Source organism: Clarias gariepinus, chromosome 20, assembly GCF_024256425.1.
Source record: "Clarias gariepinus isolate MV-2021 ecotype Netherlands chromosome 20, CGAR_prim_01v2, whole genome shotgun sequence".
NCBI classification, from domain to species: Eukaryota; Metazoa; Chordata; class Actinopteri; order Siluriformes; family Clariidae; genus Clarias; species Clarias gariepinus.
Window position 1 is genome coordinate 1,640,890 of NC_071119.1, and position 17,017 is coordinate 1,657,906.

Genomic DNA, 17,017 nt, shown 5'->3' on the forward strand with positions numbered 1-17,017 from the left:
TGACACATGGATGAGCTAAGTTCCAGGTGCTCCAGCTTGGTGGTAAGTGTGAAGGGAATTATGGTATTAAATGCAGAGCTGTAGTCGATGAAGCGCATTTTCACATAATTCCCCCTCCGAGTATCCAGGTAAGTGAGAGATGTATGGAGGAGATGTGAGATTGCATCGTCCGTGGAACGGTTTGGATGGTATGCAAACTGTAGTGGGTCCAGTGTGTCTGGTAGTGAAGAAATGATGAAGTCTCTGACCAGGCGTTCAAAGCATTTCATCACTACTGAAGTGAGGGCTACAGGGCGATAGTCATTGAGAGAAGCAGGATGTGGTTTCTTCAGGACAGGAACAATGATGGACTCTTTGAAGCATGTGGGGATCACCGACTGAGATAAAGAGATGTTGAATATCTCAGTGAACACAGGTGCTAGCTGGTCTGCGCAGGCTCTGAGAATACGGCCTGAGATGCCGTCTGGTCCTGCTGCTTTCCTGGTGTTCACTCTCTTGAAGGCTCTCCTCACGTCATGCTCGGTGATGATGAACGCGCTTCCGGTGCTGGCAGTGACTTCCTGTCTGTAGCCGTTAGCGCCGCTAGCATTAGCATCGCTAGCGTCTTTAGCTGCAGCCTCGAAGCGAGCATAGAAAGTGTTCAGCTCGTCTGCCAGAGTCACATCCGCGTTCATCATACCGGTTGTTGGTGCTTTATAATCCGTAATTGTTCTTAGTCCCTGCCACAGGCTCCTAGAGCCACTCTGTTGGAGTTGTGGCTCTAGTTTTCTCCCGTAGCGCTGCTCCTTCCGGACGCTGTATGACGCAGCCTTGTATGGTTCCATGTCCCCCCCAAGTCCCGTGTTGTAGGCAGCGGTGTGAGATCTCAGAGCGTCGCGGATGGTTTTATCCACCCACGGCTTCTGGTTGGGAAACGTTCTACTAGTCTTTTTTCCACGGTATCATCCGCTAGTTTCCCGATAAATCCCACAACCGCTTCCGTAAACACGCTGACGTCATCGGAGCTGTTTCTGAACATGTCCCAGTCTGCGTCATCGAGTGCGTCCTGTAACGCGGCCACTGATTGGTCCCTCCAGCGCGCGACCTCCCTCTGAACTGGAACTTCCTGTTTCAGCCTTTGTTTGTATTTTGGCATGAGGAAGATGGCGGCTTGGTCGGATTTACCAAACGGTGGACGAGATCGTGCCTTGTAGCCGTCCTTGACAGTTGTATATCAATGATCCAGTGTCCTTTCGCCCTTGGTGGGGCAGGTGATGTGCTGATAAAAGTTCGGCGCTGCGCGTTTGAGGTTGGCACTGTTAAAGTCCCCCGCCACAATGAGCGCAGCGTCCCGGTGTTGTGTTTGGTGCTGTGTGAGTGCCTCATGCAGCTCGCATAAGGCAGTGTCCGTGTCCGCTTGTGGTGGAATATAAACGACGCTGATTATGACCGATGTAAACTCCCGAGGTAGATAAAAAGGATGACACATGATGGACAGTAGTTCCAGATTTGGTGTGCAGGATCGTGTAAGAGGAACAATGCTCGCGCTGTTGCACCAGCTGCTGTTTACCATTAAACACATGCCGCCTCCCCTTGACTTCCCCGAGTCCCGTGTCCTGTCCATGCGGTGAACCGAGAAGAACTCGGCCGGCTGGATGGCGTGGTCCGGCACCGCTGGGTTCAGCCATGTCTCGATGAAGCAGAGGAGATTGCAGTCCCGAATGTCTCTCTGGAACTTTATCCTGGCCCTGAGGTCATCGAGCTTGTTTTCCAGTGACTGGACGTTGGCGAGCAGGATGCTAGGCAGAGGTGTGCGGTGTGCACGGGCTCTCAGCCTGTTCTTGACGCCGGCTCGTTTCCCTCGGGGCCGCCGCTTCGCGTCGCGTCCTTTGTTCTTCCTCAGGATCTCACTCGGCCAGCTCGGATCCCGGGTTAAAAACTTCAAATTGTGAGTACATTGTATACCAATAGAAACAAGAGTGTCTCTATCATAACTAATGTACTCCATGGTGGTAATTTGACTGGTTTTAAAACGCTAAAAACTAACTTAAAGAACAAAAACAAAGAAATGGTGGTCGGAGCAGTCGCGACGGCAGCCGACCTCACCGGCGCCATCTTGGAAATTTTGTGTGTGTGGGAGTGTGTGTGTTTCAGTTTAGTTCTTGTAGATCATTGTCATGACTGTATATTTCAGGAATGGATTTGATGATGTAACTGTGAAGTTGAAACACTAGTGTGTAAAATGAGTGCTGATGAGAGACTTATGTGTAAGTGTAAGGGTGTCAGTGAGGGTACATACACTTCAGCAGGCCGCCTCAGTAATCTTTGTACATATCTGTACTGATGTTTCTTTTCTTCCTTCTGCAGGCCAGACACACACACACACACACACACACACACACAGTATACTCTTAAAGGTCTTCAGAATGTGTCTGTCAAATTTCCAGGTGACATATTACCTGCCTTCTGGAAGATTGTCTTTCTGATTTACTATAGGTGACATAGGCAGTTGCCTAGAGTGCAAAATGACTCTGGGGTGGGGGGTGTTTGGGGGCACCACATGAGAGGGTTTAAGTCTGTAATGCGCCCACTTGTGACCATCATGTGCTCCTATACCCATGTATTTAGTACAATTATTTTTGCCAGTTAACATAGTTTTAATACTGACTTTTAGCTAAATGTTGAATTGATTATACTATTGTTAAACAAAATGAAATAGACTTTAAATTAGTCCAACATGATGCTCAAATCTCATGATTTTTTGTTACACAATGTTTGCATCATGACTTGATTATCATACATAACCATAATGCATAAATTCTGCAGTTACCATATACTGTATATTAGTTTTGCTGTTTATGTGCTTTTAAAATATACAGTTAAAAAAATTAGTAAAGAAAAATGAAAACTTTCAGGTGCACAAGGCAGGAAGTGACTCAAGAAGAGGAGCAAAAAAAAAGCAATATAGAGGTGAACGGTATTACCATGTATAACATTAGTGTTATGTGTATATTGTATTATGAAATAGCTTTTTTTTAGATCATCAAGTTAACTGCTATTTTTTTTTTTTTTTTTTGTAAATAAATATAAGCTTTTATAATGTTTACGGTGGTGTAGTGTTTAGCACTGTCGCCTTGCACCTCCAGGGTCCGTGTTTGATTCCCGGTCAGGCTCGATTCCCGTCTCTGTGTGCATGGAGTTTGCATGTTATCCCCCTGCTTGGTGAGTTTCCTCCCACAGTCCAAAGACATGTTGGTTAGGTTGATTGGCATTCCCAAATTGCCTATAATGCGTGAATATGTGTATGTGTGTGCCCTGTGATGGATTGGCACCCTGTCCAGGGTGTACCCCGCCTCGTGCCCTAAGCCTCCTGGGATAGGCTCCAGGCCCCCGCCACCCTAAATACAGGATAAAGCGGTATAGAAGATGAGTAAGTAATGTTGTTTTAGTACCAGTTACATTAGTTACATTACTGCTTGCTTTTAATTAATCAAAAAGAGTCTAAATGCCTTTTGAAAAAGATCATAACTGTCTTCATGTTAATTTAAAGAACTTCTGTTATATTGAACTTTCACATGATGTTATATTATTTCTATCTGTTATCACCCAGATGAGGATGGGTTCCCTGATTGAGTCTGGTTCCTCTCAAGGTTTCTTCCTTTTGCCATCTTAGGGAGTTTTCCCTTGCCACTGTTGCCTTCACCCTTGGCTTGCTCATCAGAGACAATCTCATTATTATCTAGACACATTTTTCTTACACATGCACACTTCCATGAATTTTCTGCTTTGAAACAATGACCATTGTTAAAAGCTCTATATAAATTAAATTGAAATTAAAACTATATTGAAATTGGACTATAATCTAAAGCACTGCCACATAAAGAGTTTTTATATAGATAGTTTTAAGTAGCTTGATAAGTTTTATTTTGTCCCAATGCTGGTGGTTTGGTTCTGTGGTTGAGCTCTCGCGAGCATGCACGGCTGCAGAGCAGGAAAAAAAGTTTCATATGCTAAAGTAGTTAAACTTGACAATTTGTAAAAAGTAATTAAAGAAAACAGCATTATGAAGGTGAAAATATTTGCAAAAGAGAAACAAGATGAGGAGGAGTCGAAAGAGAAGAGCCTTCCCAGTCCACCAGAGGCCATATCTTGCATAGACAATGGCAATACCAGTCTCACTTAACATAAGTTAATTACATGAGTAATTGTGAAATGAAGAAAAAATCGGGGAAAGATTTTCCTGGACATGGCCTTGAGAGGCAAGTCACGTGTGGAGAGCATGACTGTTTTGCCAATGTAGTAACTTGGGGAGGCTGAGCGGTGGTGATTGGCCTTGTACTGAAAATCGTTTAACAGGAACACAGTTTCTTCCTCCTGGGTGGGGAACAATGGTGGTTGATATCAAAGACAACATTGTAAAGTTGACATTCCTATGAAGGATGTGGGGAGGAGGTTGTGGGCCCTCTCAATCGCAAAATCAGCTCCAAGAAGCCACGTCCCATGTACACATGCATCTAAGTGACTTTTTGTGTCAAGTGGAAGCCAATACTCTGTTTATTGCTTAAACCATTGCTAATTGGTGTTTCATGTCTAACTTTATCCTCAAGCGGAAGGTGGCGAAGCACCATGTGTCTAACATTCAGCAGCTTAGTGATATCATTATGGAGTAGTGGAAGGGGGTCCCAGCAACAACATGTGCAACACAAAGTTTTGTACTCATTTTCATTGCCAGGTATTTAGACAATAAAGTCTGCATGTTGACCACTTCAAAGTACTATGTATCCCATTTTCATTTCTGTAGTATTGTCCCTTGAGAACATCATGAAGTGGTTGCTGAAATTTATGAGAGATTATTGAGAGAGTAGTGGTATGCAGAACAGTGTGTATATGACCCTGTGTGTATGTGACCCAATGCGGACAGAGTTCAGTAAGGAATCTTCTGTGGCGAAAAAAGGTGTTCCTGGACCTGCTTCTCTTGGTCCGGAGGCTCCTGTGGCACCTCCCAGAAGGCAGAAGGGCAAAGAGCCTATGGGCAATGTTAGAGAATTCATTTGTGATGTTGTGTGCTGTCCTGAGACAACGCTTTTTGTTAATGTCCTTAATCTTAGGAAATAAGGTAAATAAAACAATGTGTTATATTAATAAGTGTGTTTTTGTGCCACCTTTCTCCTTCCTAAAGTCCACTATGAGTTCCTATCTCTCCTTGGTGTGAATAAGCAGGTTGTTTCCAGTGCACCATGCAGCTAGCGGTCCACCTCCTCTTTATAAGCTGCCTCACCATTGTGAGTCCAATCACCATTGTGTAATCTGCAAACTTTATAATGGTGTTGGTACCATTTACAGGCTTGCAGTCATCTGTGAAGAGGGAGTGGAGAAATAAATTCATCACACAACCTTGTTGTACTTTGGTGCCAAGGATGAAGGTGGAAGAGCTACCCAAACATGTCGGAGATTGTTGTTGATCAGAAAGTCCAGGAGCCAGTTGCACAGTGATGTGTTAATGCCCAGGTCTCCAAGTGTGGTGAGACACTTTGCAGTGCAATGTTTTGGTACCAGCTCAATGGAGGTGGTCTTAAGGCCAGGGGGCAATTTCTTGGACTAGCTAGCCAGCCCATGTTTTGATACATCAAGCCGTGCAGCTTTCCGTGCAATGATGCTAATCAGTACTGTACTGACATCACTGGTAGAGAGCATGAGCAGATTATAGTCTCCAGGGAGTTTGGTTTTTGATTGATGGTGTTATATGATAAAATGCCCTTGAAACAAGGGGAAAAGGACCAACTAGTAGTCCCTTCAATCACTAACACAGAGCTTCTTACATTATTGCCATGACAACCCATTAGGTGGACATCTGGGGAGGCTAAAAACACTGCTGATGCCACCAGATGTTGAATAGTGGCCCTCAGTTCACAAGGACATCTCACAGTATGTCAAGAGCAATGGTGTCTGCCAAAGGTACAAGCCAGAGAACACCAAACCAAATGCGCTATTACAGTGTCCTGAAGACTCTGAACCAGAACATACTTTGGGGCTGGACATTATGGGACCATTTCCTCTGAGTAAAAGGCAGAATGGTAATCTGCTGGTGGTGGACTAATAGATAGAAACATTTCTCTTCGGAGCATGAAAACAGTCACGGCCAGCGCAGGGAAAGGTGTGAGATCCAAGCACAGGAAGAGAGGAGTAAATAAGACACATTTACAGAGCAGTAGAATAAGGCACATTATTTTGCAGAGATGAGTGATAGTTCACACAGTACAAGCAAGAGACATAGCAGCTTGTGTGGGAGGTCTCCTGAAGAGCTGGTAATAGCGTGGCTTGAGTTACAAGATAAGAATCCAGAAGTGAGACACCGCCATATACTGTACTGTAAAAGAGCTGTGTTGGATGCAGTAGTCACTAACCAGTTTGTGAGTTAAAGAAGATGTGTCTGGCAAAGAAAAAAACATATAGAGATTTTCTTGATCAATAACAAAATGTGGGTCAGAGTGTGGAGGCATAAGTGAGTCCACAAATAATTAGCTTATTGTTAATAGAAAAATACAGGATATAAGGCAGAGAATCCATAGGGTAAAAAAAAAACAAGCAAGCTCTGTTAAAGGGGTTATGATCCAAAACTTAGGGCAAAAAGAATGTGAGAATACTGATCATGAAGGCATACAATAATCTGGAGGAGTCCAAGTGCGTGTGAGAAACTGAAATTGGCAGCAGGTGAGCTTGGAGCAATGTATGTGGCGGTGAAAAACATATTATATAGGACACATTCTGTTGGGATTTTCCACAAAAATCCATTCATATTCATATATATATATATATATATATATATATATATATATATATATTCATAAATGTGTTCATTCATAATGTATATACACTCAACAAAAATATAAACGCAACACCTTTGTTTCTGCTCCGATTTTTCATGAGATGGACTTAAAGATCTAAAATTCACTCCAGATGCACAATATTACCATTTCTCTCAAACATTGTTCACAAATCAGTCTAAATGTGTGATAGTGAGCACTTCTGCTTTGCTGAGATAATCCATCCCACCTCACAGGTGTGCCACATCAAGATGCTGATCTGACATCATGAGTAGTGCACAGGTGTACCTTATACTGCCCACGCAGCATCAAGTGTAGGGAACATTTAATGTTTTAATTTTGGATATTAAACATTTAATTTTGGAATACTGGATTCCAGCCACCATTAAACAACAAAGAAGAAGAAAAAAAATAAAATATAAAGGGATTGACTGCATGTGTGTTCATGCAGACTAGAGACCCATATGAATGTCTAAACATGACATTTATTTTCCATAATAGGTCTGCTTTACATTTAAATGAATGGCAAAGAATTTCACATCACCTTTTTCAAAAAGCAGAAAGTAGCATTTAGTGAGCATCCTGAGCCTAAGAACATAGAAGATTAGCATCAACTTGGGAAATGTGAGAAATAAAAATGATCCATTCCCCCCTTAGGACTGGCTACCTATATATTCTTTATATGATCAGTAATAAGTTATTGTCAATTGTCTAGCTATAGACAACTATCAAAAAAACTAACAAAAGATTTTAAAAATCTATTGTAGCACAACATTTAGGCGAATGCATGCATAAAATAACATTTGTGAAATCTTTTCATCAGTATTTAGTCCTCATTGCAGTCCTGAAAAAAGTGCCGACCAAATGCAGGGAGCTGATCCGTGTGGTGTGTTGTTTAATCTCAGTGTGGAGTGAGGCTATGTTTGTCAGGAATAACCCCTAGAGGGCGTTTTTGTGTTCAGTTTGGACAGAGTGCAAATCTGCCACATGTTGAGAGTGATCACCTGCAGATTAGTGACTCATAGGTGCATAAATAGCCATAATCTCTGTCTGCTAACCAGAGTTGTTTGTCTTCCATCTTTACTATCTGCGCAGTTACCAATTCTTTCAGCTGTTCCAATTCTGTCCTCCATTCGTGCCATAGCTATTCCTTCTATGTTGGTTTTTGTTCTATTTATTGTTCTTATTTAAACTACTGGACATATTCCTAGTGTGTGTGTGTGTGTGTGTGAGAGAGAGAGAGCGAGAGAGAGACCTTATTGCTGTGTTTCTTCACGCGGATCAGGACATCATTCACTATCATGAAGCCAAACCGGAAGAACAGGAACCCCAAAGACAGTAAATTTGGTGCATCATATAACTGACACACACACACACACACACACACACACACACACACACACACAATTACATGAAATCTTGTAATATTACATCAGTATTCTCGAATAAGTAGAATCTGTTCACTGATCAGCATTTGTGTTTCTCAGTAGACTCACCCACTCATACTGCAGAGAAAAAACAAACAAGTCCTCCTCATTGAGTGTAGATGCTTTCTTACACCAGACTACTTCCCACAGCTGCACAATAAACCTGGTAACACACACACACACACACACACACACACATACACCTATAACAGTCATATACTTCAGGTAGTAGTGAGAAGTGGGACAAAAATATCATAAGTGTGTGTTTGTGTTTACCAGGCGAGTGTATACAGCAGGCCCAGAACACCACCGAGCATTTTGTGTGGTGTTGAAAGGCAGGCGAAGAACGGCTTGCTCACTATGCCCACTTCCATAGATGATATCAAGTACACAAACACTGAGACACATACACACATCATTGACTATGCTTCTTTATATATGCCCCTGCTCGAAGGTTTGAGATCACTGTCTAACTCTATTGTTTTCAAATTCAAATTTTTTTGTCAACAACTGCTCGTGACCTTAGAATAAAAGAATAGGAATAGAAATAGGAAATAAATATAAAAATTAAAATAAAGGGTAAGTTTAACTAGGGAAGAATAAAATAAAAATATACAAATAAAAGTTAAAAATAAAATAACTGTACACAAAAGTACAAAATATAGAAAATAATATGAAGAATATATGAAAAAATGTAAAACAATAAGAGCAGCCGAATAAATAGTGATAAAAGAATGGTTATGTCCATGGTTGTGCAATCCACATATTTAAAGTGACTTGTGCAGTGCAAATATGCTTAAAGTGATTTGTGCTGGAGTGATTTGATGTGATTTGATTTGATGACCACGAAGTGTAGTTGTGCAGTGGCCAATAGTGTAAACAAATGTCCAGAATGTCCAGTGTGTGTGTAAAAACCATATGTGTGGGTCAGTACTGTGTGGTGGTGTGATTGTGATTGAGAGACCTTATCGCCTGCGGGAAGAAGCTCCTCCTCAGTCTCTCTGTGTTGGCCTTCAGGGAGCGGAATCGCTTTCCTGACCTCAACAGAGAGAACAGTCCATTGTTGGGATGGCTGAGGTCCTTCACTATCTTCCTGGCCTTGGTCAAGCACCGCTTGCTGTAGATCGAGTGCAGGTCAGGGAGCTCTGTGCGGATGGTGTGCTCAGCTGATCGCACAACCCTCTGTAGAGCTCGTCTGTCCTGCATGGTGCTGTTTCCGAACCAGGTTGAGATGTTTCCCATCAGAATGCTCTCTATGGTGCAGGAGTAAAAGTTCCTGAGCACCTTGGAGGGCAGTCGGAAGTCTCTCAAGCGTCTGAGGTGGTAGAGACGCTGTCGGGCCTCTTTCACCACGGTGTTGATGTGACAGGACCATGACAGGTCCTGCGTGATGTGAACACCGAGGTATTTAAAGCTGTCCACTCTCTCCACTGGGCTCTCGTTGATGACGGGGGTCTGATAGTTTCTCTCCCGCTTGGTGCTGAAGTCCACTACCAACTCCTTTGTCTTACTGATGTTTAGAAGGAGGTTGTTTCTCTGGCACCAGTTCTCCAGATTCCTAATCTCCTTCAGGTAGGCCGTCTCGTTGTTATCAGAGATCAGGCCCACCACAACGGTGTCGTCAGCAAACTTAATGATGGTGGTGGAGCTGGTAGTGGCCACACAGTCATATGTGTACAAAGAGTACAGCAGGGGGCTCAGAACACAACCCTGGGGGGCTCCAGTGCTAAGAGTAATGGAGGTTGAGACATGTCCGCCCATCCTTACTGCCTGTGGTCCGCCAGTTAGGAAGTTGGAGATTCACTGACACATAGATGAGCTGAGTCCCAGGTGCTCCAGCTTGGTGGTGAGTGTGGAGGGAATTATGGTATTAAATGCAGAGCTGTAGTCGATGAAGAGCATTTTAACATAATTTCCCCTTCTAGTGTCCAAGTGACTAAGTGATGTGTGGAGGAGATGAGAGATGGCATCGTCTGTGGAACGATTTGGACGGTAAGCGAACTGTAGTGGGTCCAGTGTGTCGGGTAGTGAAGAAATAATAAAGTCTCTGACCAGGCGTTCAAAGCACTTCATCACTACTGAGGTGAGGGCTACAGGGCGATAGACATTGAGAGAAGCAGGATGAGGTTTCTTCGGGACAGGAACAATGATGGACTCTTTGAAGCATGTGGGGATCACCGACTGAGATAAAGACATGTTGAATATCTCAGTGAACACAGGTGCTAGCTGGTCTGCGCAGGCTCTGAGGATACGACGCGAGTCCCGTGTTGTAGGCAGCGGTGCAGGATCTCAGAGCGTCGCAGATGTTTTTATCCACCCACGGCTTCTGGTTGGGAAACGTTTAAATAGTCTTTTTCTCCACGGTATCATCCGCTAGTTTCCCGATGAATTCCAATGACGTCATCATCGGAGCTGTTTCTAAACATGTCCCAGTCTGCGTCATTGAGTGCGTCCTGTAACGCGGCCACTGATTAGTCCGTCCAGCGCGCGACCTTCCTCTGAACCGGAACTTCCTGTTTCAGCCTTTGTTTGTATTTTGGCATGAGGAAGATGGCGGCGTGGTCGGATTTACCAAACGGAGGGCGAGATTGTGCCTTGTAGACGTCCTTGACCGTTGTATAGCAGTGGTCCAGTGTCCTTTCACCCCTGGTAGGGCAGGTGATATGCTGATAAAAGTTCGGCACTGCGCATTTGAGGTTGGCACTGTTAAAGTCCCCCGCCACAATAAGCGCAGCGTCCCGGTGTTGTGTTTGGTGCTGTGTGAGTGCCTCATGCAGCTCGCATAAGGCAGTGTCCGTGTCCACTTGTGGTGGAATATAAACGGCACTGATTATGACGGTGAATGAGGTAGATAAAAAGGACGACACATGATGGACAGTAGTTCCAGATTTGGTGTGCAGGAGCGTGTGAGAGGAACAACGCTTGCGCTGTTGCACCAGCTGTTGTTCCCCATTAAACACATGCCGCCTCCCCTTGACTTTACCGAGTCCCGTGTCCTGTCCATGCGGTGAACCGAGAAGAACACGGCCGGCTGGATGGTCCGGCACCACTGGGTTCAGCCATGTCTCGGTGAAGCAGAGGACATTGCAGTCTCGAATGTCTCTCTGGAACTTTATTCTGGCCCTGAGGTCATCAAGCTTGTTTTCCAGAGACTGGAAGTTGGCGAGCAGGATGCTAGGCAGAAGTGTGCGGTGTGCACGGGCTCTCAGCCTGTTCCTGACGCCAGCTCGTTTCCCTCGGGGCTGCCGCTTTGCGTCATGTCCTTTGTTGTCCCTCAGGATCTCACTCGGCCAGCTCGGATCCGCAGTTAAAAACGTTGAATTGTGAGTACATTGTATACCAATAGAAACAAGAGTGTCTCTATCATAACTAATGTACTCCATGGGGGAATTTTTTTTCCGTTTTTAAACGCTGTAAACTAACTTAAAAGACAAAAACAAAGAAAAGGTGGTCGGAGCAGTCGTGACGGCAGCCGACCTCACCGGCGCCATCTTGGAATCCCAAGATGGATTGAGTCACAGCTGAGGCCGGCCTCAATGTTAAGTCTATGGGACTTCTTGGGGCCGGTGTTTTGGGGATTTTGGGAGCACCGCCTGACGGCCCCCCACCAAAAGTCATAGCACACCATTCCTGAGCGAGCCGCACGGAACGGTATAACAAACGTGTGGGTCGTCTCGAAACTGCGGGACGAGAAACGCTGCAAAGTTTTAGGGATATAATAAATGGATTGCGCAATGATTTCTAGGGGAGAAGAGTAATAAGTGTGCGCCGGCACACTTAATAATTATATACACTTTACTTTAACTGGGTTCTTTTTAGAAGCATGCCACCTCAAAAGACCAAGAATCTCAACAAAGAAACTGCAGGAGAATGCTCTGGAGTCTCCATCAGCACACATCGTCAGTCAGGTAAACACCAGCTTATGAGCTCAAGCCCACCTCTCAACCTTCAGATAGTTGGGAATGAAGTAGCTGAAAGGTGTCTAGGTAAATCTCAATTGTTTTATTTATTTTTTGTTCCATTAGATACTAAGCAACTTCAGGAGGTGCATTATGTATTCTTTCTTACACATGAGCTCAATTTACAAATTAGTGGTAATAGAAAATCTGTAATATTTTTAATATTGTTAACCTGCTGGTTTTAATGTTGTGGTGTGTTTATGTGTTTGTTGTGGCTCATCACTGTATGCTGTTAATTAAGGATTTTTTTTATATGTTAATGATATTTCTCATTTGTGTTTCATGCATCTCATTTATCGCTGGCTTTGATCTCATTATGGTCTTGTATATGCGGTCACGTAATGCTTCACGTAAGGGCAGTATTGTTGTAGAAGGTAAAAAATCAATCACTAAACAAAAGCAAAAGAAATTTTCAAGTGATCCCAAACTTTTGAGCAGAAGTGTATGTTTTGTCACACAGAACGTTAAGTATGGTGTGTTGTCTAGTGTGTGTTGTACCTTTTAAGTAGCGCGGTAGTTTGTATGGAAAAGGATTGATGAAGCCAAAAAACAAACCAAATATCAGAGGTGCTGTGGCACCAAAAGCAAAAGCGTAGGACCATCGGTTCTCCAGACAGCTCGTGAAGTCAAGGGGGCTAACAACAACAACATCAACAACAAGAACAACAACACAAATTAGAACTGAATTACATAAAATAAACTTTAGTTATGATAAGGTGTGACACACAACACACACACACACACACACACATTCTGAGCATCATCTTAGGAAGCATGGCCTTGATGGTGTACCAATGTGACCAAAACATGTCTTGTGGTTCTGACCAAGACCAGCAGGGCAAGAACAATATATGAGCACCTACACAGGGCTAAAATCACCAGAATCGTGTCACTGTATGGTCTAGACCTGTGACCTTATCTAAACACTGAATGGTTCTGTAAAGATTTTCTTTGATCATCAAATAAAAGTAAGGGAGGTTGAAGAGAAGATACTACATCATGCAGAACTACACAAGAGAGGCAGAAAATGTTCTTCATATTTTCATTTGAGCCACAGTGGAAATAATTGGTTTGTAAACACATTTTCCCAACACACTCCCCAAGCTCCAACTATACTGTAAGAAAAATCCAAATTTTATGGAAATTAATATAAAGTTTTTATGGACGTTTACCTGTTTTAAAAAAATACATACAAATATCTGTAAAATTACAGGCATTATCTGTAACGTAATAAGTTGACTGTTTGGGTATTATTTCAACACTGAGTTTGTTTTTTACATTTTTTAACAGCCCCAGTAACAGAAAAACGACCATATTATTTTACCAGTATATGTTTTTTTATATTATAATGATTGTTTTTGTAAGTTACAGTACATACAACTTTAAGTAAAATTACAAAAAACATTAGATAAAAGTTTATGTCAATACTAAAAATGTAATTTAAAAAATGTAGACGTAAAAATTTCGTAGAAAAACATTTATGTAAGTAAATTATATTAGTTTTATATTACTTTCACATTTAAGTTCTATATGCATGTTTAGCATTTTTTTATGATTTTTTTTAAAAGATTGACCACAGGAAGTGCCACAGGTAAGGCAGCAGAAGCCCCACACTTTCATGTAGGCTCTAGTATTTGTTTCATCCTTTCAAAGAATGTGAAGAGATTGTTGGAGGTTGATACTCAGTGCAGCACCCATGCACACATTGTAAACACCAAAAATAAATATATTATTTTGTTTTGATGGCGTTTGTTCTAAAATATCACCATGGCAATCTAGCCATCAGCTTTCTTGAAATAGGCCTGCATATTCTCACATAAGGATGATGTATTTGATGTGTAGCTGTTTTAGAGTAGCGCAGGTTGTGGGATTTTTGTGTTGATTGATTCCTCGCTCCTCATTATGATGATTGCAATTGACCTTTTTTAGCATCTTACCATCACTAAGGAAATATTTCGGGGAGAAAGCAGAGGGGGTCAGTTGTCAGGCAGCAGGGAGTGGGGACATTCCAATTACTAGTTTTGATTGGTTCATTTATTTAAGCATGCTAGTGAGGGTGGGATCTAAGCACCTGAATGTATTGCTCAGGTATCAGACACACCGGTAATGTGATATGAAGCAGCCAATGAGCAAAACAGGGGTCATTGAAATTGTTTACTTACAAAAATTCTTATTGTTGCTATAATTGTTGTTGCTATAAACAAAGCCTTGTTTATTAAGACTGGCGCAAATCTTAGGCGAGTCTTATTACAAATGCTGAGCCAGGGGTTTCACCTACACCTATAAGGGTAATGGAGTTAGATGAACAGGGAGGGTTAGCAAACTCTTTAAGAGCATCCTAATGAAGAATTGAAGAAATGAAGAGTCAGTGGGTGTTCTCCTAACTGGAGCATACTGTAAGTATTTGTATCTGATCCTGTTAGCCAGACATTAAAAGAAGAATGTACTTTACAGCACAGTGAACTGTCTTCTTCGGATATCCCAATTAGGAAACTGGGATCAGAGCGCAGGGCCAGCCAGCTTACAGCGCCCCTGGAGCAGATAGGGTTAAGGGCCTTGATCAAGGGCTCAACAGTGGCAACTTGGCGATGCTGGGGCTCGAATCCCCGACCTTCCAATCAGTAACCCAGTAACCCACAGCCTTAACCGACTGATCCACCACTGCCCCATTAACAGAGCCACTGAGCCATTAACAGCTGCTCCTGGTTTTTTATCAGATAATATAAATATTGATGTGAATTTAGGAAAAATCTATAAAATAAGTGTTTCTCTGCTAAACTTCTAGTGCTGTTTTTTAATAAGGGTGTTTGAACGTATAAATTTAGCAATTTAAAATAACAGTGTTTCACTCCTAAACTTCTAGTGCTAATGCTATAATAAAGGTATTTGATCATATAAATTTGGGAAAAAATCTGTGAAATAACGTTTCTCATTGGCTAAACTTCTATTGCTTTTAGTTTAACAAAGGTGTTTAATTGTCACTGTTTTGTTTTTTGTAGTCTTTGTTTGCAGACTCAGTTTCCCAGAAGACACCTCGGTCAGGTGATGCGGGTGCACACCTGAGCCGAGGTAGCTCATTAGATCATCTATAAATAGGTGTTTAGTCTGGGAAACTAGGTCGAGCATTGTTTAAAGTTACTGTCATTTTGTGGGCATTTTGTTTTGATTAGCTTAATATGTATTTTGATTTAAGTTCTGTTTTGTTAAGACAAAAATGTGCTAGTGTTGGCTATGTTTGATGTTCGGTGTGTGTCTATGTGTGTAGAGCTGACTCGGTCATGTGAAGTGTGGTGTACAGATGTCGCCATTAAAAACGCACGTTTCGAGAAAAGGGATCCTGCGACTTGTGAAAGCTGTGAAAATGCCCTTTTTTACCTGTAGGGGGCAGTCGTGTTTCAGTCTGAAGTATTGTGTGTTTACTGAAGCCGAAAATGTGTTCTCTCTTTTAGGCACCCATTGACAGCAAGCGACAGAGCTCATAAATGTGTCGAGCTCAAACTGTAAATAATGATATGTATTTATTCTTCATTTTCTTCTCTCCTTCAATGATGATACTTCTTTGACTGCACTTTCTCCATTCAGTATTATAATTATTATTAGTAGTAGTGCTCCGAATTTATTATTGTTATTATTCTTATTATTCTAACTCACCCGCACGTGTAGGCAAAAAGACTACAAATATGTATGATATGTTAGCCTAAAACATTAATGTTTTATTGTGTTTATGCGTTTAAATATACACTAAACAATAAACACTGGCTTTTGCAAAGTGAAAGTGAGTTGCGCGTGCGGCTTTTTGATTAAAAGGCTGATAAACACGCACACAGATATGAGCAGATTTATCGATAAAACAACAGACATAAAATGAAAAAAAAATAATTATATGCGCTACTCTCTGAATACAACGTGACAGCACGCAGAATCCCCGGGCTTTGACTGCACTTTCTCCATTCGTTAGTACTGTAGTAGAACAAAAAAAAAATGCTGGGTCAAAATTTTGTGTTATTTTGGGTACTTTAATTACACTGTTGGGTTGCTTTTGCTATGAATACTAAAAGTGCTGCATGATTAAACTTATTGCAAAAAAAAATGAAAAAGACAAACTTCTCCTTTTGTTCCTAGACCTTTTGTTCTGGTGTTAATGCAGTAAACCCATGGGTGAACACGATGATTTAAGAATTTAATTAAACACAAATATATAAGTGGCATTTGAATTCAAATTCAACATTTTAATGGTTAGTGATCGGTGCAAGGGCGTCAACTCGCACGTTCTGCGACATTCCATTGTCATTCATACTGCCGTAGTTTTAGAGCCCTAAAAAAGCATTCGCTAGTTAGTAAGTAAGTAAGCAAATAAAAGATAAATGAATAAATAGCTTATCATGAACTGCATTTTATATGATTGTCACATATGAGACGCGTGCACAAACACATACTTATATAATATATTCACATACAAACACATACTGTATACACATAAAAATATAATATATTCAGTAAATTTGTAAATTACACTCAAAGTAATTATGAAGGCTGATTTGATTGGTACCATTAAATATTTTATTTCTATTTATTCTATGTTTTGCTGGCGAAAATAATTTTAGGCAGAGACGTCTGCTCGGTCTTGTTGAATCGTTTTTGTCATGCACACTCAATCGGCGACCGGCACTAGGACCCAGAAGTAAAGCGGTCGCGAACTAGGAAGTATAAAAGGAGTAAACAAACCATGATTCTACCCTCAGTCATTGAGTTCGCCCATGTCGGTTCTGGCTGTCCGTCTACCGATTCGTGAGTACTCACTTACTTGGGTTTTGCTTTCTGATATTAA

At 41.9% G+C, this 17,017-nt stretch overlaps 1 protein-coding gene across 1 annotated transcript in view; it reads right to left on the bottom strand.

The window, feature by feature from the left end:
• The window catches only part of LOC128508208 (stimulated by retinoic acid gene 6 protein-like), a 32,058-nt gene that overhangs the window by 4,380 nt on the left and 10,661 nt on the right, over nt 1–17,017 (bottom strand). Inside the window, exons 3-7 of the mRNA XM_053479431.1 lie at nt 12,688–12,824; nt 8,507–8,627; nt 8,300–8,393; nt 8,059–8,163; nt 2,279–2,340 (exon numbers count right to left, since the gene is read on the bottom strand). Coding sequence (XP_053335406.1) covers nt 2,279–2,340; nt 8,059–8,163; nt 8,300–8,393; nt 8,507–8,627; nt 12,688–12,824 — 519 coding nt within the window. The remainder of the gene's footprint in view (nt 1–2,278; nt 2,341–8,058; nt 8,164–8,299; nt 8,394–8,506; nt 8,628–12,687; nt 12,825–17,017) is intronic.